The sequence below is a fragment of the Sminthopsis crassicaudata genome, chromosome 1 (assembly GCF_048593235.1).
Source record: "Sminthopsis crassicaudata isolate SCR6 chromosome 1, ASM4859323v1, whole genome shotgun sequence".
Taxonomy (NCBI): domain Eukaryota; kingdom Metazoa; phylum Chordata; class Mammalia; order Dasyuromorphia; family Dasyuridae; genus Sminthopsis; species Sminthopsis crassicaudata.
The window spans coordinates 7,556,257-7,579,907 of NC_133617.1; the positions used below are offsets into that span (position 1 = coordinate 7,556,257).

Genomic DNA, 23,651 nt, shown 5'->3' on the forward strand with positions numbered 1-23,651 from the left:
TCCCACTCAGAATTTGACAAGGATGACAAAGGATGGGCTTAACCAATGTTGATGAGTTGCAGAAAAGTAGGCACATTAATACATTGTTGGTGGATCAACCCTTTTGAAAAGCAATTTGAAATGATGTAAATAAAGTAATTAAAATGTCCCTATTCTTTGAATTTGAAAATCTAAGGCTGAGCTTATAACCAAGGAAGTAAGAAGAAAGTTCCCATCTATATTCACATATTTCCAGCAGCACTTTTTGTGACAGGAAAGAACTGGAAACAAAAGCAATACCTCTCAATGGGGCAATGGTGAACTAAATTATGGGGTATGAATTGGGTGGAACATGACCGCACATAATTGATGTGTGTGATCGATCCAGAGAAGCAAGGAAAGATCTTTATGGATTGATGCAACATGAAGTCGGCAGAGCCAGGAAAACAGCAGACATGAAGACCAAGCCAACATCAATGGAACTTCCATGGCCACCCAACAACACCACAACTAAGGGACCAATAGAAGTGAAGTTCGCAAAATTACACAGAAGAAATCTTGTCCCCAAGAAGAAGAGGCCATCTCCCACACCCCCTGCACAGGTGGGAGCTCTATGAGTAGGAAACATTGGAAATGTTTCCTTTTATTTATTCGTTTTTTGCTGAGGCAATTGGAGTTAAGTGACTTGCCCAGGGTCACACAGCTAGGAAGTGTCTGAGGCTGGATTTGAACTCAGGTCCTCCTGACTTTAGGGCTGGTGCTCTGTCCACCGTGTCACCTAGCTGCCCCCATTGGAAATATTTTCAAACTTTGGGCATGCATTGATTGGTTTCATGGTCCTGGGTGAGATCCCGAGTCTGTAGACAACAAGCCTGGGTAGGGCAGGGCAGAAAACAGGCAACGTGGAGCCGCACTAACATGGCAAGACCCCCTTTAGCTGCCTTGCAGCCCTAACTCCAGAAGAGAACCCAAGGTCCTGCCATCCACAAGGCAGTGCCTCAGGATACTGGGCCCTCGGGTCAGCTTTTCTAGGGCTCACTTCATCCATGGTTTAAAGCTTACTCTCATTATAATGTGGCCCACGTGCAAAACTCGACCTCCTCCTAATGTTCTAGGGCCACCCCTGAAGAGGTGGAGGAGATTCCCTCACACTCTGGAGTCCTCCCCAGGGAGCTCCTTCCCTCACCCTAGAATTAGCATTTGGGGACTATTTTAAGTAGCTTTCAGAAAGGGTGTTTACTAAGGTGTTGCGGTGAGAACACTTTGTACCAAATAATCCCCCCCTAAGTAGCTTGGGAGTGCATGAGGGAAAGGGATAACTCCCAGCTCATGGTTCTCAGAAAACCTTTTCTCCCCTTTGTGGGGACTCAAGACATTTCCTTTCGACATGGAAAAACTTCCCGGCTGGAATACTCATCTCTGTCCAGCGTGTACTTGACCTCCAGTGCTAAGGACACCATCAGCTGATCCAAGAATGCTCCTAGAATTCCAGTGGGGAGAGTCAGTTCCAACAGAGTCCTCCCCTCCAATCTGTCCTCAGAGATTTTACAGGTACTACCCCAAGATCTGACCATGGGCAAGACTCCCATTCTAAACTAGTTTCATCCTCTCGAGGTGACCCCTGGGTCCCCGGGGACGTGGCCAGCTTTTCTTGGTCTCCCCCCAAATCCCTCCAGTTCCAAGGATTGTTGTCACTGAAAGCCTCTGATAACTGTTGAGCTGGATCTGGAGATCTGGGGAGCATCTCCCTCCTTAAGTTACCGGATTTCGCCGCCCTCTTTACCATAAACAGCACGATTGTGACCAGCTCTGATCTCTGGGCAGAACTCTGGGGCTTCGCCTCCCATCCTGGCCCTGCCTCGGTTCTGTAGGATTCTTCCTCAGTTTCCTTTCTGAAAGGACAGGGAAATGCCATCATACGTGGAGACCACTAGAGGGCCCCCCAGTTGATGGAACACTGGGCCTGGAGCCCAAGGGCAACATTTGTTTCAGACATTTTTTAAGGAGCTTTCTGTAAATCCACTTGATGTCTCTCTACCTCACTTTCTATATCTGTAAAATATGGGATAGTAACAGCGCCTCCCTCCCATATAAGGATATAAGGACCGAATGAGGTCATGAGAAAGCACTCCGCAGATGCCGGGAATTCTTATCTCCGGTTTATAAATGACTCTGAGACTCCCAATTTCTCTCCTAATAAATGCACGTTCCTTGGAAATCCGACATGCAAAGTTTTAACACCGGATACACATTTCCCAGCCTGCCTCTGGATTTCCAAGAGCAAAAAGCTGACCAGCTCCTGCTGGCCGGAGCAATTCCGACTCAGAACTGTCCCGCTGGGGAATGGCTTGTTCCAGACTGGTGAGCGAGGCAGTGAGTTCCCTGGTAGTGCCCAAGCAGAGACTGCCCCGAATAGGACTGCGCCATCTCTAAGCCCCTTCCGGCCACAAGTTTCTCCCGTTTTGGAGACCTGGTCCCCAAAGGAGGACTGACCCCTGTTCTCCAGTTCCTTTCTCCATGGGTCAAAGGGAAGCAGGCTGAGGAAGCGTTTTGTCCTCAGTAGTGACCACTTCTCCCATCCCTCTTTGGGGATGCTCAGGTGGCATTCCAGCCCAACACGGAAGCCTGGGAAGCCAGATTCCAGTCAGGTTTGGGAACGGGCCCCCACCCCCAATATTGTTTCTAATGATTTTAAGCTATCATGGATCTCCCCCAGCCAAACAAAATAAGCGTAATTAAAAATAAGACTTTTTTTCTTTTTAACTTTCTTTTCTCTCTTTCTCTGTCTCTGGTAACTGGGCATGCTTGTAGAAAAAACCTGAACAGAAAACCAGAGGTGTTCCCTGAAACTCTCTCTGATGGACAGTTGGCTTTTCCTTTCCACAGGTGCAACAACCCTGCTCTGCTGGACTGGGCTTCCTTCTGGCTGCAATGACCTTTTGCCTGCCTTTCTGCTTTTTCTTTTTCTCCTTCCTCTCTCCTTCCCTCTCTTTTTCCCTCCCTCCCTCACTTCCTTCCTTTCCTCCCTCCCTCCTTCTCTCCTTCATTATTTGAGTCTTAGCAGAGGCAGCCAGGAGTCTGAGGTGAGGAGGAGAAGCTCTCCAGGGATGGAGTGTCCAGGAGTGAGCCCAGTACCCACCCTTTGGAACTCAGAGACCTGGGGCGAGGGACTCGGAGCTGGCCGGCACCTCCTCATGCCACAGGGAAGGGGAGCTGAGAGGTCGGCCCCACGTTGGGCGTGACCCTCTAGGGAGCAGGCCAGGATCCTGAGGGTTCCCGTGTCTGATGCTTACTATTGTACCCATGTGACCAGGACCCAGGAAGTGCTTCCTCCCTTGTCCCAGGAGGTGGCCCCCCCCTCTTGGAGACCTGGGAGGGGAGCTGGAGGGAGTGGCTGGTCTTCCTGTGCCCTCTGACCGCCTTTCGGGGGTGAGAGGGAGCTGGGGTCTCTGAGCTGGGGGAGCATTTCCATGCCTTAAGGGAAGACTTGGCCCCTTCCAGTCCTGTGAGGTGGGCAGGAGATGGGGGGGGGGGAGACAGCTGCTAACGAGAATTTATTAAGTGCCTTCCTTGTCTGCTCCAGGCACACTGCCAAGCGCCAGGAATACAAAGAAAGGTAAAAGACAGTCCTTGGGCAGGAACTTTCAGTCTAATGAGGGAGCCGCGTGCAGCCACTGTACAAACAAGGCAGACACAGGATAAACTGGGGATGATTCATAGCGGAGAAAGCGCTATCACGGAGGGGGATGGGACAAGGCTTCCTGGAGAAGGTGGGATTTAAGCTGGGACTTGAAGGAACCAAGAGAGGGAGCAGAGCCTTTGATCACAGAGTACACAGACCGTGGTGGGCAAACATGGCAGCCCATGGAGGTCGGAGACCGGAGGCCAAACGGGAGGCCAGGCTGCTCATCCAGGCAGTGATACCGGTGGCTGCTTGCTTGGGCAAAGGTCTTTCAGGGTGACCCTTTGGCTGCTACCAGAGATACAAGGGCAATGAAGGGACCGGGACAGAAGTGGGGAGTACTGCTCTGGAGGGCCCGGGGAGAGAAGGTACTCAACTTAATGTTGGACACAAAGTACTCGAGCAGCTTGGGGGCAGGCCCAGGGAGGGAGATGTCAGCAGGAGAGATGTTAGGGCTGGATATTAGCCAGATTTGGAAGATGAGCAGTGAGAGGTGTCTGGCCGCTCGGAAGCTGAGTGGACCAGACTTGGTCTGCGGGACACCTTGTCAGTCAGGGTGTGACCAGGAGTTTTCCAGGGCTGGGAGACTGTTTGGCTGGTGTTGGAGGGGCACCATCAAAAAAGGTTCAGTTGTTCTGGCTTGTCTTTTGTCTCCTGTGGAAGAGAATTCAAAGGCGGTTTGGGGGTGGTCCTGACCTCTGCTAACTGAGGAAGGAGACTTACCGGGGGCTGGTCGTCACGCATCTCTGGTCTTCCGTCTCCTCATCTTAAAAATGGGGTTAGTGCCCTGTCCTGCCCATTTCCAACTGCCTTCAGACATCCCACCTGGATGTCCAACATATCTTAAGCCCGGTTTGTCCAATAATGGACTTATCTCCCCCTCCTACCTTCCTATGACTTTTGAGGGCATCCCCATCCTCCTAATCCCTCAGGTTCTCAACCTAGGAATTATTCTGGACTCCTCACTAGTTCTCATCCCCCAAATTGAGTATGGTGCCAAGGCCTGTCCATTTCACCTCTACAAATCTGGCTCATTTCACCTCAGCTGCATCTCTAATCTATTTCACCTGTGCAGCACCTCTGGTCTGTTTCACCTCTGGCTCATGTCACCTTTGCAGCATTTCTGGTCCATCTCTGGTCCATTTCACCTCAGCTACATTTCTAATCTATTTCACCTCTGCCCCATCTCTGGTCCGTGTCATCTCAGCAGCATCTCTGGTCCATGTCACCTCTGACCCATGTCACCTCTGGCCTATGTTATCTGTGCAGCATCTCTCTAATCTGTCCCTTCCTCTCCTCTAATCCTGTCCCAACCTTGGTGCAACCTCCTCATGCCTTGACCTTTGCAGTAGCTGCTCCTGGGTCTGTCTGCCCCAGGTCTCTCCCACCTCCAAACAGCCACCAAAATAATTTTCCCAAATCACAGGATCAACACATCACTCTCCTCCTCAAACTCCAGGACTAAATAGAAAACCATCCACAACTCACCCAATGTCTGAAAGGCTCTCCCTCCTCATTTTCATCTGAGAAGCCCTTTCTGGCTGGAGAATGTGAAGCCAAGTCTCCCCCGTCCCAAGCCTCTCCTGACTTTCCAGTTGGTGGTGCCCTCCCTCCCCAATCGGATTTATCGGAGTTCAGATCCAGCCTCAGATACTTCTTAGCCGGTGACCCTGGGCAAATTTCTATTCCTTGCTTGTCAGTTTCCTCCTTTGTAAAATGAACTGGAGAAGTTAAAGGTAAACCATTTCAGCATCTTTGCCAAGAAAACCCAAAATGGGGTGATAGAGAATCCAACGTGACTGAAGAGCAGCACACAGGCACTCGTGGTTTCCAGGAGAGAATGGCAGCTCCCTGGAGGTAGACCTGTTTCCTTTTGTCATTGCATCCCCCAAATACTTGAGAACAGAGCAGGTACTTAATATTTGGTGACTGATGGGTGGAGGAAGAAATGGAGGTTCTGAATAAGGAGGAGAGATCCTCCAAAGGAAGGAAGGGATGGATGTCTTTCTGGTTAGATGGGTGACAGGCTGGCTGGGTGGATAGAGACATGGACTCATGGATTGATGGACAGATACTATCTGTATGGTTGGATGGATATGTGGATGGATGAAGGGAGGGAGGAAATGACGGAAGTTAGAAAGATGGAGAGAGGGATGGGAGGGCGGCTGGATGAATGAGTGGCTGGATGGCTGGAATGGTGCCCAGAGAGAGTGAGAGAGTAAGAGAGGCTGTTAATAGGAGCCTTTCTAAAGTAGACCCGAAGGCGGAAGAATTAGACACTTCCAAACTGTCACTCGATCGCTACCTCGTTTTTCTCATCTGTAAAATGGGAATAAAGAGCAGAGTTTGAGAATGAATACGTGTGAATGGCTTTGCAAACTTTAAAGCGCCAGTAAAGGTGAGTTACTGATATTGTTCCTATGCCTGGGCGCCCCAGTCCTGAACACTCCTCCAGGACACGGTCGCAGCGCTGCCTCAGAGCTCCAGGACCCTCGGGGGGGTCTCGAGGCAATCAGTGCTCGAGAACAGCCCTCCCCCAGGCTCTCCCGCTCCGCCCCCCCCCCCCCCCGGCCGCACGCGCAGGGTTCCTGTCCTCTGGTCCCTTCCAGACCTGGCTGGGGGGTGGAGGGGGGGTTCTAAGAAGGGAAGGGACCAGACGGGCGCCCCCTCTGCTCCGTCTCGGTTCAGGGTAGCCCTCCTCGCCCAGAGCCCGGGGAAGGGGAACAGCAGGCCCTCGTCCCTAATTCCAGGAAGCGCCCCCGCCAGGATCCTCCTCCCCCGTCCCTGCGGCCCTCCCAGGCGCTCCCTGATGTTTGTCGGGTGGGGAGGCCAGCGAACGAGGGAGTGAACGAAGGAAGGAGCAAATGAGGCAGTTCGGCCCCTCCCTGGCGAGGCCCTGCCGCTGGCTGGGGAATCAAGCGCCCGGGATCCCCCGAAGTCCGGCGCATCCCCAGCCAGTCCTTTCCTCTGTGCCTCAGTTTCCCTCTAGGTTCAGAGAGATGGCGAATCTCCTCTGGTCGGCTCGACCGTCAAGTTCTGGGTGCTGGGCAGGGGGAAGGGGCGCTAGGGGAGTCGGAGAGAGAGGGAGACCCAGCCCTGGAGGAAGCTCCCCCAGCTGGACCAGACTTTGCCGCCCCGCCCTCCGACACGCCCGGATGGGAGCCCGAGCGGGGAGCCGGGAGCCGGGGCGGGATTAGGGCTGGGGGTTCTGGGGCGGGGCCCTGGGCGGGGCGAGGTGTAGCTCGGACCGGGGTCTGCAGGGGGCGCCCGAGGGCAGCGCGGGCTCCGCTCCGGGCGCGGCAGCTGCGGCCGGGGCTGCCGGGGATTCGCAGGAGGAAGCGGGCGCAGGCGGAGGCGGCTGCGGGGGCGGAGGAGGAGGCCCCCGGCTCAGGTCAGTGCACGAAGGAGCCGCGGCTGGGGATGGGCCTCGGGTCGGGGCGTCCGGTCCCGGCTCTCGTCTCCCGCCGGGTCCAGAAGCCTTGGGAACCGCTGACGGCCAGACGGGGCGGACTGTTGGACGGGGCGGGAGATGGGAAGGGGGCGGGGGATGGGCGCCCCCCCGCTCTGCCCCTTGTTCTGGAGTGGGGAGCCCCGGGCCCCGTCGGGGGAGGGGGAGGCACACCGAGTGGGGAGCCCCGGGCTGCGGTGACGGCGGCCGCGATGGGACGCGCTCGGTGCCCCGGGGGCTGCGGGACGCCCCCGACTTCTTGGGGGGCAGGTCCGGCCCCGGCTGCCTCGGCCCCCGATCCGCCGCCTTGCTGGGTGTCCCGGCCCCTCGGCCGGGGATGGGAGGCGGGGGCAGGTGCGCCGGATCGCTGCTGTCCCCGCGGGGGGCTCCGGGAAACGGGCATCTCCGGGCTCCTGCGCCCTCCTCCCCCCATGCTTCCCTCTTACTCCTCCTGGGGTGCCCCCACTTCCACAGCTGGGCTCCAAGCTGCAGGGGCGGCTGGGGGCCACGGAGTGGGAATGTGGGGGCCCTGGAGAGAGGAGGGGCGCCACCTGAGCCCAATACTGGGGGCCCGAGAGATGGGGAAGGACCTGGACACCCTCCCCGGACCAATCTCATGGGACGTAATTGGTCTTCCTAAGAAGGAAACTGAGTCCACCATGGACTCAGTTTGAGGGGATCACGGGGCAGTTGAACCCACCCCAGGAGCTCTGTGCCTTCATGTGCTGAGAGGGAAGGTCTTAGGGTCTCTGGGAAATCCTGGCACTCACTGGACCCCAGGACTCTTGCCTCGGGGCCCCAGGGCAGTGTGGGACCAGCTGGGAGAAGCAAGGGTCAGGAAGGGGGAGACTGCTGCCACTCCCCTCTTCCTTGGATCTTCCTTGGCGGCAGTCCCCCCCTTCCTTGGATCTCCTCCGGGCCCTTCCCAGTTCCCCAGCTGCTCTGGACTCCGTGCAGTTCTGCCCTACAAAGCAGCAGGTATTTTGGGAGGGAGGGAGAGGGGAAGGGGCACAGGCACTTTTAGGTTGGAGCTAATCTCCTTCCCTTATCCCCTCCCCCACTTGGACTTAATGTTTGGGAGGCTCAGTCCCATCTCCAGCCTGAGCCTCAGTTTCCTGCTTCTTTAGGCTGGCCCCCAAGGCTCTTCTGACTGGGCAGCCCAGACCTTGAGGGGACCGTTTCCTCACTGACCTGCTAACGTGGGGGCAGCCAAGCTTCCACCCTCCCAGCTAGGCGGGAGTGATCAAGGGGGCTTAGCCACTCAGCCTTTCTTCCCCCTCCCCGCTCCGCTTCCCTAATTCATTCCCAGATGATGGCCTGGAAGAAGCTGGAGTGAGGAAGCTGGCCTGGGCCTGGGCCTCCTGCCCCCCCCCCCAGTCAGCCCCTTCCCAGAGCCCTTCTGTGCCAGGGTCTAAGAGGGGAGTTAGACTCTAGTGATGGACAGATAGAGGAATGAGCAGGACAGACAGACTGGCCAGTCAGTGCCCTTGGAAAGAGGGGATCTTTTTTCCAGCTACAGGAGCAGGAAATTGGATTCTAAGGGAGCCAGGACAGGAATCGGGCAGAAGAGGGAGGTAGGTGGTCAGTATCCAGCGAGCTTTCCTTCATCAGAGTCCAGCCACAGCTCCTGCTAGCAACCCGCGAGCAACTAGTGAAGCCCCAGGAAGGATTCAGGCTTTGGCCACTTGCTCCAGGAAAAGCTCAGGGTGAAGTGGCAAGAATGCAGCAAGTGAGAAGAGTGAGGGGGGGCTTGGGAACTATAGGAAGCAGTGGGAACAAAGGCTGCAAAAGAGGAAGAGGCCACGTCAGAATCGGCCAACCCAGAAGGAGAGCGCAAAGATGGAGACTGGGAGAGGGAGCTTGGAGGAGAAGGGGAAGGGAAGCGGCTTCAGCCGGATGGGTATCCATCCTTCCAGCAGGGCATGGGATGGCAAGGGTTTCAGCTGGCAGTTAGTAGTCTGGGTCTGGAGCTCAGGAGAAGGAGTGAGGGAAGAGGAGGAGCCGAGGACAGAAGCTCAGGAGATGACAGCACCAGGGATAAGGAAGAGGATGTGGGGCCCGTTAAGGAGATGGGAAAGCAGTCAGACAGGCAGGAGGGGAGGGAGGAACGGCGCAGAGGGAGGAACGGCGCAGAGGGAGGGGAGTATCAGGTAAGCGGGTGACCAGTGGCTCTCCGGACAATGGGGGAAAGAGGCCAGCAGGCCTCCGGAGAGCTGTGAATGGGCTTCTCCTAGGGGCAAGCAGAGTGAAGCTAAGCTGCCTCCTCAGCACAGTCCTTCGGTACCCAGCAAAGCCGTTAAGATTCTCCCCCACCCACACACTCTTCCCTTCAGTTCTTTCCAATCTAAACATCCCTTCAATGCATTCTCACATGTCACAGACTCCAGACCCTTCACTACTCTGATGCCAGACCTCCTGACCCTTCTCTGAGCCTGGAAACTCTGTTTCTCCCCATTCTGCCTGAGATTGCATTGGGTTTCTGGTAGCCATATCACATTATACTATCTCCTAGTGAACTTGTGATCCCTTCAAATCCCTGCGTCTTGTGCAGGGAAGCTGCTGTTTTCCTAGACTTCTCCCATCCTAGACGTGGGAAGTTTGTTTTCTCAAATCGAAATATAAGCCTTTCCACTGAGTCCTATGGCATTTTATCTTAAACTTGGCCTAATGCTTGAGCCTGCTGAGATCTTTTGGGATCCTGAGTCTATAACCCAACATTTTAGGAATCCCTCTCAGTTTCATGACATCTATGCACTGGATGAGCTTGTCATCCATGCCTTGCTCCATGTAAGTGTCTCCCTAGAAGTGTCTTCTGAAAACCCCTTACCACATTAACATGGAACCAAGAAAAATCATAACTCTGACTGCTCAGACACTTCCAAGTACATCCATCCAGCTGTGCTACCTGTGGAAAGTGTGGGGGATTAGAGAGATCCATACCTTTCCTCCACTTTCCCAAAGACTATCAATCCCTGCAAGTTAATCCCTATTGCCAAATCAGCCGTGCCTTTGTTAGAGCTTTCTGGGGCCTCATCCGAATCTGGGGGCACAAAGAAAAATAAGAAACACACAGCTCCTGCCCTTAAGGAGCTCACAACAAATCCACAGAAAGCTATATCCATACCATGTTGTGAAAGGTTTGATTCAGAAAGAAAAGAATAGAGGCATATCTATTTGGTTCTGGAAGCTATAGGGAGCCATGGAAGTTGTTAAGTAGGGGAGAGACAAGGTCAGACTTGTGTTTTAGGGAGATCACTTCGGAGGCTGAATGAAGGATGGTTCTGGAGTAGGGAGAAACTAGAGAAAGCAGGCCAACCAGCTATTGCAATAGTCCAGATGGGAGGTGATGAGGGGCTACATCAAGGTGGGAGAGAATCAGAAGAGGGAAGGAGCCTATTTCAGAGAGATACAGCAAAAGGTTGAAATCAACAAGAGATGTTGCAGAGGTGAAATGGACAAGAGATGGTGCAGAGGTGAAATGGACAAGAGATGGTGCAGAGGTGAAATGGACAAGAGATGGTGCAGAGGTGAAATGGACAAGAAATGTTGCAGAGGTGAAATGGACAAGCCTTGGCACTACATTGGATCTAAGCGGTAAGCGAGAAAGAGGGTGAAAGTGAGTTAGGAGTCTGGGATAACTCCTCAGAAGCTCTATTTTTGGAGTCTCCCATAGTTCATTGAAGGTGAGATTATTTGATTTTGATCAAAACGATAACATTTAAAAGCACTAGCACTGTGCCTGGCACATAGTAAGTCCTCTCGGTCAATCTGTTCAGTGTATTTCATGCCTTTCTACAGATGTTAGGAGACATGAGGAGGGATTTTTCAAATGTTATGTGGAGAAAGAAGGGATTGTGTTGTAGTGGAACTGGTGGAGCTGGGGGGGGGGATGGCTGAGGGTGAAGGCAGCTCAGGAAGGTTATTTTGGGACTGAAGATAGGTATGTTTTGAAGGGGAGGGAGTGGCAGGGACCAAAGAGATGGATGTGTGAGTATGAAAGTAGGGTGGTTTGCTGGGCAGAGGGGGAAGGGGAAGGGGAATCTGTAACTGATGTTTAGGGTTAGGATGTCAGGTGAAAGGGACAATGTGAAAGGGTGACTGTGATGTTTAGGGAAGGGAACTGAAAACAGTTCTGCTGTGGTCTCAGCCTGGGAAAAGCATCAGTGCATATTTAGGGCAGGGGCGTGATCTCCCAATCACCTGGGACTGTGCTCAGGAGATTCTCCAGTTCATCCCCTTAGCTTCTTTGGTGAATAAATAGGAGATTTTCATGGCTTCTGAGGATCCTCCTGGGATGACTGGAAGGTGAGGAAAGGGCCCCAGCTAAGGCCTTGGGCAGACCAAGGTCCAGGATGAGAACTGGCTTTGAGGCTAAATTGGGAGATAGAGGCTGAGAGGGATAATTAAGCTGGGAGATATTTTCCCTCACTCATCTGCAGAAACCCCCCCCCCCCAGGAGAAGTACAGAGCTCCCTCCCTGGGCCCTGAGGAGGACAGCCTGTCAGTGAGACCTTGATTGGGGGGGGGGAGGGTTCAGGCTTCCACAGTCCTATCTCCTGCCTAGAGAGCATTTACAGGGCTTTGGACTTGTGGGCAATAACCTGAGCCACCTTTCCAGACCCAGGCCGGAAGTCTCCAGGGCCAGACAGGCCTGTTGTTGTCCCCTGTGTCTGTTTCCCACCCTCCCCCTACATCCTGCCACTGGGTCAGGGCCCCCACCGTTTGGCTTCCCATCGCATCCTTTGTGATTACTGTCCTCAGATAGTCTGAGGGCCATCCGAGGAACAGTGCGAGAAGCACAGCAGAACCTTAGTTCCCTCCTTTGCCAGCCCCACACATGGGCTTTCTGTGAGGAAAGGGTTTCAGCAATCCCAGACTGTGAAGGAAGCAGGGGCCTTCAGTGGCCAGGCTGGCCTTCCAGCGGGCACCAAGAGCCAGATTTAGGCAGGGGCCCCGAGGCCAGGGCTCAGGCCTGGCTAATGCTGAAATTCAGGGTGTCCTTTTAGGCTCAGACCCAAACTCACCGTGGCATTTGGAGTGAGGCACTGAGTCTCAGTTTCCTTTTCTTTAGCCATTAGGGAGATCCCAGGGGATCCCAGAGGCTGCTGTTTTCTCCCAGGATGCTGAGAGGTGGCAACCTGCCGGAATGGGGCAGGAGGGAGTGCTCTCCAAGAGAGCATCTCCATTACAGGCTCTGGAACCACTTCTTTAGTCTCAGGCTACATGTTTATGGGGCTGTGACTGTTCGCCCTCCTCATGCCTCAAGCCGTTCCCTACCACCAGCCAGGGCTCTCTCACCTGGGAAATGTCCCCTTGTTCAGACTCAATTTCCTTTCCTAACCAGCTGCCCGTGATTCAGGGATTAATTCCGGAGGGAAAACTGAGCAAGGACTGCCCTCCACCCCAGACCTGCCCCCTAGGTTACGGGCAAAGCACTAGGGGCATGACAGGCTTGTCTGTGCTCTTTTCCACACTCTACCCTCACTTCCAGATGCCAGGGGGTAACCCTTGGGTCTGGCATTTGAGACTCCATAAATCTGGACCGAGGTCAAGGCTTCATTCGGCTGGGGCCAAGGGCTGAGGTTTCTGCTAGAGCTTCTCAGAAGCTAGAGTTCACAGGTCTGATTTTCACCCCAGCTCTTCCACAGTTGGGGTGGGCCCCCTGCTGCAGCCCCTCTCGCCATGGGCACCGTCTCATGGCCAACTCCCAGGAGTGCTCAGGGCAGGCAGGCAGGCTGGCAGCTGGTGGCTGAGAACCTGTCTCGGGCTGGACTCCTCAGGGTGCTGGGAGGGAGTGCCTCTCCCACTGGGCTTTGGGTTCCAGTTGCTTGAGCCCAGATATGAGGCATTAGGGCATGAGATACCCAAGGCAGGAGGTTGCCGAAGAGTGAAGAACGAAATGCCCCCAGAGTGCAGCTCCCGAAGGAGATCCAGGCTTCCTTTCAGAAGGGGAAGGGGAGTCAGGAGCCTCCCTGGGGAGGCAGCATCGCTGCTCCCAAAAGATGTCGAGAGAGCAGAACTCATTTTGTCCAACTCCTACCCATGTGACAGGAGAGGAAACTAGGCCTAGAAAGTGATATGCCAACCAGAAGCAACTGGTGGCAGCTGCCAAGGCTGATTTAGGTTAGTTGTTCCAGTGTGGAACAGCCTTCCCCAGGAAGCAGCAGACTCTCTCCTGCTGAAGGGTCTTCAAGCAGAAGATGGCAAAAGAACAAAGGGATACCAGGCTTCCCATAGAGGAAGGCAGGAAATCGGCTGAGGTGCAAACGCAGGGCCCTCTTCAGCAGAGTGGCAGAGCTTCCTAGGAGTAGAAGTGGACTCAGAGCATGGGCCCAGGAAGAGCAAGACAGATTCTTCTGAGGGTAATGCTCTGGGCTTGGGGTCAGGAAACCTGGCTCTGTTCTGTCGGCCAACCCTCTGCTCTTTTCTGAGCAACCTCAGTTTCTCCTTTTAAAAGATAAAGGGCGAGACTAGTGGGTCACCAAGGTCTCCCCTAGCTGGGGGGGTTTCTGTGCTGTGTTCTGTTCCTGGCCCAGTCTGGGCTTCATACTTGAGGAAGGAAAGAATCAGAACTTGTCTGGAGAAGGGCAGCCAGGCTGCAAGAACAAAAATGATGATGTCAAAGGTCAGATGACAAGGCCATAGGAAATCCAATGTGTCCAGGGGAGTCCTGAATAGATATGAAGAAGGAGTCAGGAAAGTGTTTCAGAGAAGAGGAAACCTTTGAGCTGAATCTTGAATCTAGGGACCCCAAGAAAAGCGAGTGAAGAAGGAAGACACTCCAGGCACGAAGCGCACTCAGTGCAAAGTCAGGGAGACGAGAGGTGGAGGGGAAACAGGCCAGTTTGGCTGACACGTGGCATGGGAGAGCAGGGTGCAAAGGAAGGTTGGGTCCTGATTGTCAAGGGTTCTTAAAGGAAGAAGGCAACCACTTGAGTTTATTGAATGAAAGTTGGGAAAGGATTGAACCAATTCTAAAAGTCATTTAGTGGCTGAGTTTCCATTGGTGGCCTGGAGGGAGGAGAGACTGAGGCAAGCCGACCCACCATCAGCTATTGCAGTAGTGCAAGTCTGAGGAGATGAGGGTCTGCACCAGAGTGGGGGTGGAGTCAGAGGAGAGAAGGGAGTGACCTGGAGAGATGCCACACAGGTGAAATGGACCAGAGGTGTAGCAGAGATGAAATAGACAAAAGATGCCACAGAGGTGAAACAGACAAGTGACATTGCAGAGGGGAAATAGACAAGAGACGCTGCAGAGATGAAATGAGATGCAAAAGTGAAATGCACCAGAGATGTAGAAGTGAAGTGAACCAGAGATGCTACAGAGATGAAATAGACAGGAGACACTGCAGAGGTGAAGTAGATGAGAGATCTTTTGAGAAGAAATAAAGTGGGGGCACCTATTGTAGAGGGGAAGAGATAGATGTCTGCTGGAAGGATCAAGGGAGGGGGGATACTTGGGAAAGCAGCTTCAAGATGAAGAGAGGGAAAACCGGAGGGGGTGATCTGCTGAGGATATGCCTAATAGTCAATAAATATATAGTCCTACTCTAGACAGTTCTTGTCCTTAAGGAGCTGACAGTTGAATAAGGGAAGACTACATAAAAAGAAGGTGAAAGTGGGAGGGGAGCAGTTTCCCCAGCACTGTAGAATTGGACCAAGCCAAAGAACTGGTGGGAAATGAAGAATTCTCTGGAAGAGCCCTCTTGAAGGGGCCTTTGGGGAGGAGGCAGGAAGGAAGAGGATCCCTTGAGCAGGTGCTTTCCCTTCACGTGAGATGAGGCACAAAAATTGAGGGGCAGGGACAGAGGGAGCTCTTGGCCAATGGTCCAGAAGAGTCCAGATAAAGTGGTTTCCTCTGCCTTCATTCAGCAGCAGGGACAGAGGAGGGACTGGGCAAGGCCCAGTGGGACAAGACAGTCTTAGGAACTATTCCTAAGAGAAGGGGACAGTACAGAATGAGGGAGTCTCCAAGGGCTCAAGAGGGGCAAGGAGAGCAGGCAGATGCACAGGGTTTTCCTCAGGGGAAACTTGAAGCAAGGGTCTGACCATCTTTCCGTGTGGCTGAGGGGGATGAGATGCACATGCTGGAAGGGCATCCACATGGGGGCTAAAGGGCCCCAGCAGGAGGGTGGGAGGTGGGGACAGGACAGACAGTTCTCTGAGGGAGGGAGGGGAGGGTCCCGAGGTGCCCTGGAGGACGGCAGACAGCAGCTCAGGCTCTGGAGCAGCTGATCAGCATGTTTCCAGTGACCTCCAAGGAGGAGCATTGGGGAGCAAAGCAAAGGGCAGCTTCCTAGCCAGGAAGGAGCGGAGGTTCAGAGGGTGTGAAGAGGGCAGCCTCATAGAGGCTGGGGATGGGACAACAGTGCTAGATTTAAGGTGGGGCAGGCCCTGCAGAGGGCACGGGCGGCAGTGAGGTGCCAGCTGTAGGATGGGGCTCTCCAGTGAATGTGATGCTGAAAAGGGAAAAGGCAGCGGGGGCGTGGGGAGGAAACAGGGTTTGAACAATGGCAGAGGAAGGCCCCCGAATCACAGGTTTGGAAGGGAACGAGGGCATAGGAGGGGGAGAAGTTGTCCTGGGGTGTCGGGCAGCTATATGGCTGTGAAGCTGGGGGGCGCTCCATGGAGGGGCTCCCAGGAGACTCGGGTAGCTGCAGATGCTCACTGGAAGGCGACCAGCTGAGGCTGGGAGACCACTCGGACCACAAGGCCTCGGAGGGTCCTGTGACTCCGGGCTTCTCATCCACCATGTTGGGAGCTCCCATTTGGGGGGGCCAGAGCCTGTGCAGGCCCCACGCTTCTGCTGACTCCTCAGGAGAGGCATTAGAGCTGTGCCTCGGCGTCCCCTCATCCTGCAAGCTCCCTGGCAGGTGTAGCAGGGCCAGTAGGGGACTCCTCACTCCCTCATTCCCAGGAGGGCAGCCCCCTCTCCTTTGCCCTGTCTCCCAAGGCCCTGCGGCTTCCCATCAGGGTCCCCGCTCCCTGGGCCAGCGTGCTTGCTCCGCTGCTCCACAGGGAACTTCCAGTGGGTGACAAAGCACTGCAAGGAAACACCTGCAGCCAGACCGGGGATGGGGGGGGGGCAGAACTCCTGGACAATTGCTGAGGGGGAGGGGGGAAGAAGGGGAAGGAAGTGAAAGAGAGGGGGAGGAGGAGAAAGAGGAAGGGAAAAGGGAGGAGGGGGAGGGGAGGGATCCAGGAGAAGGGGAGAGGGAAGGAAAAGGCGGAGGGACTAGGGGGGGAAGAGTGTGGTCAGGGTCCCAAGTCCCTTGGGGGGGGATAGTGAGTGGGCTCCCACTCTCTCAAGAGCCGGGGCCGTGCAGACCCTCAGCGGAGGGCAGAGTTGCCCCTCCTCCTCCCTGGCGGTGGATGGTTCTGCCCTCCCCCCTCCCGCCTCCTGCGCCTCAGCTCCCGCAGACGCTGAGCGCCCGGTCCCTGCGCGGGTCCTCCCCCCCGCCCCCGGCGCCCGCAGCCCGGCGCTGGTTTCCAGGGGGAACCCTGTGGGCGACCGTTGTAGTGCACGGAGCCCCCAGGGGGCCTCCCCTCGGCGAGCCCGAGCACTCGGTTCGCTTTTGGGAGAAATGATTCCAAGGGTAGAGCAGGAACGGCGAGTCCCCAGCGTTTCCCGGGAGCCTGGGGCGCAGGGGAGAGTGGGCGTGACGCGGGGAGGGGGCGATCGAGGAGCCCCGCCCCTTCGGAGCCACGTGGCCAAGGGCCTCACGGCTTCTTTCCCGGGAGGGAGCATGTGCTCGTGGGGGGGGGGGGGGCAGGTTAGCCCGGCGTAGGGCATGATGGGAGTGCTAGGTGGACCCATCGGTTTGAGGGGGGGAGGTCACAGCTGCTGAGCTGGGCCAGCTGGAGAGGACTCCCGCCTCCAAAGGCTGCTGCAGCTGGGGAGGACTCCTGCCTCCAAAGGCTGCTGCAGCTGGGGAGGACTCCTGCCTCCAAAGGCTGCTGCAGCTGGGGAGGACTCCCTGCTTCCAGCAGCTGCTACAGCTGGGGAGGACTCCCGCCTCCAGAGGCTGCTACAGCTGGGGAGGACTCCCTGCTTCCAGCAGCTGCTACAGCTGGGGAGGACTCCCTGCTTCCAGCAGCTGCTACAGCTGGGGAGGACTCCCGCCTCCAGTCACAGCTGCTGCTGATGGCTGCAGTTCCTCCGGGCTGGCTCATCCCCAGGCTCTGCCGTGCTCAGCTCCCTCTTGCTGGGCAGCCTTGGCCGGGGTCTCTTGGGGGTTTGTGCTCTTCCTCAGCAGTGACCCTTATGGGGGGGGAGGGGGAGCCTCGGCTCTGAGGTTGCCCCTGGAGAGGCAGTTCCCTCGGAAGAACCCCCCCCCCCCTCACTCAGGCCATCAGGGAGACTCAGGCAGGAAGCAGCATTTATTAAGCACCTACGTTGTGCCTGTGCTGACCCTTCCCAACAGCCCCCAGGGGGAGACACTCATTGTCCCCACTCTGAAGTGGAGGACGCAGGACCCGGTGCCACCTAGGAGGGGAGGAGGGGGGGGGGGAGGGGGGGAGGGGGCTGGGCCCTGGGACAAAGTGCTCTTTGATGACCTTTTCCAGAGAAGGGTCACAGAGTGCCAGGTGCTTCTTCCCCCTTGACATCCCAGCATGCCTCTCTTTGCCAGGGGCTCCCAGCTTGGCAGGCACTCCCGCCCTCGCCCAGGCCTGAGGTGCCCCCCCGGGGGAATGACCAGGGCCCAAAGGGTTCCAGTAGTGGGAACCACTTCCTAAGCCCGACCCCGGGCACCAGAGCAGCACCTGGGTGGGTCCAGAAGACAAGAGGGAACCCTGGCTGGGTGACAGGGGCTGGGGAGGTGGAGGCCAGTAAGGGCCCACTTCTAGTTCCTTCTGGACCCCCCCACTCTCTGGGGGACCTGGCCGGCTCTGTAACAGGAACAAGATCTGATGCTCCCCGAGTTTGGTGCAGCCGGGCCAGGGAGAGGCTCGGGAAACACCCTGGAGGCTGAAGGAGCCTCGTGGAGTGTGACGAATAGGGGCCTGGAGACTTCTTAGGCCCTTGGGGCTTCCCGGGCCGGGGCCCTGGCCAATGTGTGTGGTGGCCCCTTTTCCGTCTCCCCGGGAGGGAGCCGGCCTGTTGGTGTTGCAGGCAGGGGAGCCGAGCAAAGGAGCTTCGCCCGCTGGGCCAGGTGCGGTTCCACTTTTCACGGGGTGTCTTGTTTCCTAGGTTCTGAGGTCACTCACAGGTAGAGGAGGCGGGAGACCATGTGACTGGAGGAGAACTGCTGTGTGGCTGTGTGGGGGTGCACAGCCCTGGGGCCCTCCACAGTGAGGAAGGCCCTTCCCTGCTCCTGGATGCTGGTCCACTGGGCCCCCTTCCCCAGGCACTGGGGAACGGTTCAGGGGGGCCGGGGCCTCAGGGCAGGTCGGACCCCCCCGGAGCCTCTGCCCTCCCGAACCCACCGCCCGTGACAGCCCCGGCACTGGGGCTGCCGCTATGGACCCTGAGCTGGCCCGGCCCGCGGTCACTCTGAGCCGGCCCCCCCGCCCCTCCCGGCGCCATGGCCCTGGCCATCTCCTGGGACGTGGTCTACATCGTGGTGGAGGTCGCCATCGCCGTGCTGGCGGTCCTGGGCAACGTGCTGGTGTGCTGGGCAGTCTCCATGAACACCAACCTGCAGAACGTCACCAACTACTTTGTGGTGTCCCTGGCGGCGGCCGACATCGCCGTGGGGGTGCTCGCCATCCCCTTCGCCATCACCATCAGCACCGGCTTCTGCGCCGCCTTCCACGGCTGCCTCTTCATCGCCTGCTTCGTCCTGGTGCTCACCCAGAGCTCCATCTTTAGCCTCCTGGCCATCGCCATCGACCGCTACATCGCCATCCGCATCCCGCTCAGGTGAGTGCTCCCCACTTCCGGTCCACGCGGTAGGGGCCGGGGCTGCGCCTTGGTCCGCCAGCCGTGGCTGCCTTAGCGAGCTGGCCATCTCCTGGCCCGAGCCAAGAGGCCACAAGCTTTCTCCAGCCGGGCTGCCCCCCACTCACCCGTAGGCGGCCAGATGGTCAGAGCCGTGCTCTCCAGGAGGGACCATGGGCACCCGGCCTTAGCCAGAGAATTGCACCCATAGAACTTCAGGATCAGGGATGTCCAGAGCTTTTGGGGCCATTCATGCACAGCAGGGCTGCTGTGGGAGGGGTCCGACTAAGAATCCCTCTCATGGCATCTAGCACACTCAGTGCCAGCCTTCGTCTGAAGCCCCCCCGGGAAGGGCAGACCGTCAATAGGATGCCAATAGGAGCAGCCCAGCTAGACTGGTCTCTCTGTAACTTGTCCCAAGCGCTCCCGGATCTGCTCCGGGGGCCAGTCAGAGCAGGGTGAATTCCTCCCCGCATTGGACCTTCAGACACTTGAACATCGCTCTCCTGGCCCCCGGATCCTCCCATGACGTCCTCCATAAGGCCCTTCCCCGGCCTGGCTGCTCTCCTCCGGACCCTGCTGATGTCCTTCCTCCGTTGGGCCCAGAAATGCCCGCAGAGCTGGCGAGAAGGCCGACTGGGGCAGAGGAGAACGGTGGGATGGACGTTCCCCTCCGTTTCTGGGAAGCTCTGCGCTTTCGAACGGAGCCGGGGCCTGGTAGCTTTGGGGGCCGCCACATCCCATCGTTGAGCCGGCTTCCCGTCCCCTCCGCCCCCAGATGTTTGTGTGCTGTCTGCCTCCCGGGTCCTCCCTCACCTCGTACTCCAGGGGCTTTCCCCGGAGTAAGGCTTTTGCACTTATCGGCACTTAATTTCATCACTGTCGGTGCAGTCCTCCAGCCTCCCCTAGTCCCCCGGTGTTTTATCCGTGTCTCCCGATCAGTGTCACCTGCAAGCCGGCTAAACGTGCCCTCTCCGCCTTGCCCCGAGTCTGATAAAAATGCTCCTCGGCCTTGCGCGGACGCAAGTCCCCGGCGCGCCGTCAGAGCCCTCCTGCCCACTGGCCGCCCAATCAGTTCTGAATCTCGTCCCCATCCCTCCATCTTCTGCCCAAAAACAGAAGGACCTGCTCCATCCAAAATTTGCTAAAATCAGGACAAACTGGAACCCCAGGCCTGCCCCGTGTGCCGGGTTAATCGCTGTAGTCACCCCGGAAATGGGTTCAGTCCGGCAGAGCCTGTGCTTGCTGAGCCGGCCAGCAAGTTACCCCCCCCCTTTCCGAGATGTTCCTCGTCTCTTTAATGAGCTTCTCTACAATTTTCCCAGGACTAAAAGCCAGGGCAGATGGCCTGGAGTTCAAAGTCTGTTCTTTTCCCCTGAAAAAAAAAAATCAGGCCAGTCTCCCAGCCTTCCCCAGAACTACCGAATTGGAGATTTGTCAGGGGCTCCCGGGGCCTCCGGTCCCACCTTGCCCCACACCCAAACTGCCACAACAACCTGCCCCCCTAGTGCGGTGCTCTCTCATAGGCCTTGAACTTTCCGCATCCCGGAGGGTGGCAGTGGCCCTCTCTCACTTTTCCCAAGCCCAAAGTTCAGTCTGGTCCGAGGATTGAGTTTTACTCGAGGCCCCGCCCTTTGAGGGAGCAGAAGCAGCTGGAGTGTTCCTCGGGGAGGGTTTCTCATCTTCCTGCCCGCTATGTAGAGTCAGCGATATCCATCCAGGCCATCCCGCTAGCCAATGGCAGGAGTCCAGTGGCAGCTCGGGCTCTGCTGAGAGCTTCTCGCTGAACTCGGTCTGGGACACTTGAGAGATGGGGTCACTGGCTTTTCCCCGCCCTCTCGCCTTTGCCCAGGCCGTGCCGGCCGCTCTCCTTCCTTGTGTCTGCCTTTCAGAATCCCTAGTCAGGCGCTTCTCCAGTCACTGCCCCCGCCCCTGATCCATGCCACATGCCGCGCTTTATTTCTGGGTTCCGGTTCCCCTTGGGTCCCCCCTCGAGGGCAGGGCCTGTTCCACTGATGTGTCCCTCCCACCCAGCCCCCCCCAGGGCGAGACTGATGCCAGTGATGGAGGCGGCCGGGAGGCTGGGGAGGGACCCGGGGGCCCAGAGACAAGCAGAGGACCCGCCAGTAGGGACTGGCAGGCCGCGAGCTGGGCGGAAACCACGTGGGGAGCCTGAGGGGCGGGAGAGTCCGAGGGGCGGGGCGGGCCTCAGGGCCGGGGTGCTCTCCGGGTGGTCCCAGGGGGCGGGGAGGATCCCAGGGGCGGGGTCCTCTCCCCCTCTCCGGGTGGTCCCAGGGGCGGGGTGCTCTCCCCCTCTCCGGGTGGTCCCAGGGGGCGGGGCGGGTCCGAGGGGCGGGGTCCTCTCCCCCTCTCCGGGCCGAGGGGCGGGATGTGACCCGGCTCCCTCCCGCAGGTACAACGGCTTGGTGACGGGCGCGCGCGCCAAGGCCGTGATCGCCGTGTGCTGGGTGCTGTCGTTCGTGATCGGCCTGACGCCCATGCTGGGCTGGAGCCGCTGCGGGGAGGCGGCGGGCGCGCGCAACGGCTCGGAGGCGCGCGCGTGCGGCGCGGGCCAGGTGCCCTGCCTGTTCGAGGCCGTGGTGCCCATGGACTACATGGTCTACTACAACTTCCTGGCGTGCGTGCTGCTGCCGCTGCTGCTCATGCTCGCCATCTACCTGCGCATCTTCATGGCGGCGCGGCGGCAGCTGAAGCAGATGGAGGGCAAGGCGGCGGCGGGCGAGCGCTCGCGCTCCACGCTGCAGAAGGAGGTGCACGCCGCCAAGTCCCTGGCCATCATCGTGGGGCTGTTCGCCGTGTGCTGGCTGCCGCTGCACATCATCAACTGCTTCACGCTCTTCTGCGCCGAGTGCGCGCACGCGCCGCCCTGGCTCATGTACCTGGCCATCGTGCTGTCGCACACCAACTCCGTGGTGAACCCGCTCATCTACGCCTACCGCATCCGCGAGTTCCGCCACACCTTCCGCAAGATCCTGCGCGGCCGCGCCGCCGCCCCGCCCCCCGCCCGGGACTGCGGCCGCGCCCAGGAGCGCGTCAGCCTGCGGCTGGACGGGCGCGGCCCGGGGGGGGCGGGGCTCCAGGAGGCCCCGCCCGCCGCCTGCTGACGCCGGCCGCGCCTTCCGCCGAGGGAGCCGGAGGCCGGTGCCGTGGGCGCGGGGGGCGCGGAGCCTCCCTCCCGCGCGCGGTCCGGGGGGCCCCGGGGGGAGGGGCGGAGGGAGGGCCCGCGGGGGGAGGGGCGGGGGAGTGCATGGGGAGGCCAGGCTGGCCCTGGGTCTGCGCCGCGGGGGCCCCGGCCGCTCTTCCTAGCCCCGGGCAATGTTTATTCCAGAGGCTGAATTAAATGGGACCGTGAGACCTGTGTGTGAGTCTGCGCCCGGCTCCGCCCCCCCCCCCCCCGTCCCCCCTCCCAGCCCTAACCGCCCGCGGGCTCCAGCTGTCTCGCGGCCCGCCGCCGGGACAGCCGCGCCGGGGCCGGGCCGGAGGAAGCAGAGCCCGGCCCGGGCTTCGGGAGGCGGGGCCGGGCCCTCAGGGAAGCGGCCTCGAGCCCCGCCCTCTGCCGCCTCCCGGCCCCTCCCACGTCCTCGCCCTCGCGCCCCGGAAGAGGCTGGTGAGGGACGTGGGGGCAGCTCTCACTCCTGCCCCCCCAGAAGCCCCCGGGGTTTTTAGGCCTTTTGAGCTCCTGTGGCTCAGGTTCCCCTCCCCCGCCTCCGTGCCAGCAAGCCTGGGCTCTCTGCCAGTCCCAGAGCGGAGGCCACAGCCCCGGCCCTGGCACCTGCCCCACTTGTCACCCCCACAAGCTTTGGGGAGCGCCGGGAAAGCGCGGCAGTTTCCGAGGAGGCGGCGGGAGCCAGCCTGCCCTGCCCGCAGCTGCGCAGAGGGCGCCCATTCTGCTGGCGGGAGGGGCGGCGCTGGCAAGCACCCCCCCCCCCCCCCCCCCCCCCCCCCCGCGTTCCCCCTCCGGCCCTTCCCCGAGCCCCCTCCCCAGCCTGGCGTCTGCCCCTTCGGGGCCGGCCACACCTACTGTGTGCTGTGTGCCATAGGAGAGAGTTCAGGGTGAGCCCTGGGCTGGGATCTGGAGGACCTGGGGGGGAGGGGGAAGACGGAGGAGCCCCGGATGGAAGGCGGAGGCGAGGCAGCCCCGACAGTCCCGAGGAAGGAAGGAAGGGGGGCGGGGAGTTCTGGCCGCAGTTGCAGACTGGGCCAGTGGCGGAGGCCGATGCGAGTGACACCGGCCCAGGAGGGCCCAGGAGGGCCCAGGAGGGGCTGCGGGAGCAGGGGGACAGAGCCCCGCGGGAGGCTGGAGGACACGGGGGAGCAGTCCCACAGGAGGAGGAGAACGGGAGGCGCCCACGCCCGGAGAGCCAAGCGTCTGGGACAGGCTGCAGGGCCGGGAGGCAGCAGAAGCTGGGCAGAGAAAGGGAAGCACAGCGGGCACGGCCAGGCCTGGGCCCGGCACATGCCGGGGCTTCCCCCAGATCTGGCTGGCACCGGTGGGCCGCCCCGCCCGAGGCAGGAGGAGAGCCCCCGGGGGCAGGGCTCTCCAGGCTTGGCGCGGGGCCTGGCACGGGAAGAGCCCGATCCGGGTCTGGGGCTCCCTGGCTCTGTGTGCCAGGGAGGGGAGGAGGCGATTGAGGGCTCTG

The 23,651-nt window shown here is 58.7% G+C and overlaps 1 protein-coding gene across 1 annotated transcript; it reads left to right on the forward strand.

The window, feature by feature from the left end:
* The first annotated feature begins 6,954 nt into the window (after nucleotides 1-6,954).
* ADORA2A (adenosine A2a receptor) lies at nucleotides 6,955-22,201 on the forward strand. The gene is made up of 3 exons (XM_074290978.1): nucleotides 6,955-7,052; nucleotides 18,301-18,972; nucleotides 21,404-22,201. The coding sequence occupies exons 2-3, from the start codon at nucleotides 18,635-18,637 to the stop codon at nucleotides 22,113-22,115; spliced, it is 1,050 nt and encodes a 349-aa protein (XP_074147079.1). The 5' UTR covers nucleotides 6,955-7,052; nucleotides 18,301-18,634; the 3' UTR covers nucleotides 22,116-22,201.
* The last annotated feature ends 1,450 nt before the right edge of the window (nucleotides 22,202-23,651 follow it).

Bases quoted from the DNA above. Each gene is read 5' to 3' on its own strand.
- ADORA2A (XM_074290978.1), top strand. From the start codon at position 18,635: ATGGCCCTGGCCATCTCCTGGGACGTGGTCTACATCGTGGTGGAGGTC. The intron at 18,973-21,403 runs GTGAGTGCTCCC...TCCCTCCCGCAG, and splicing joins GCCATCCGCATCCCGCTCAG to GTACAACGGCTTGGTGACGG.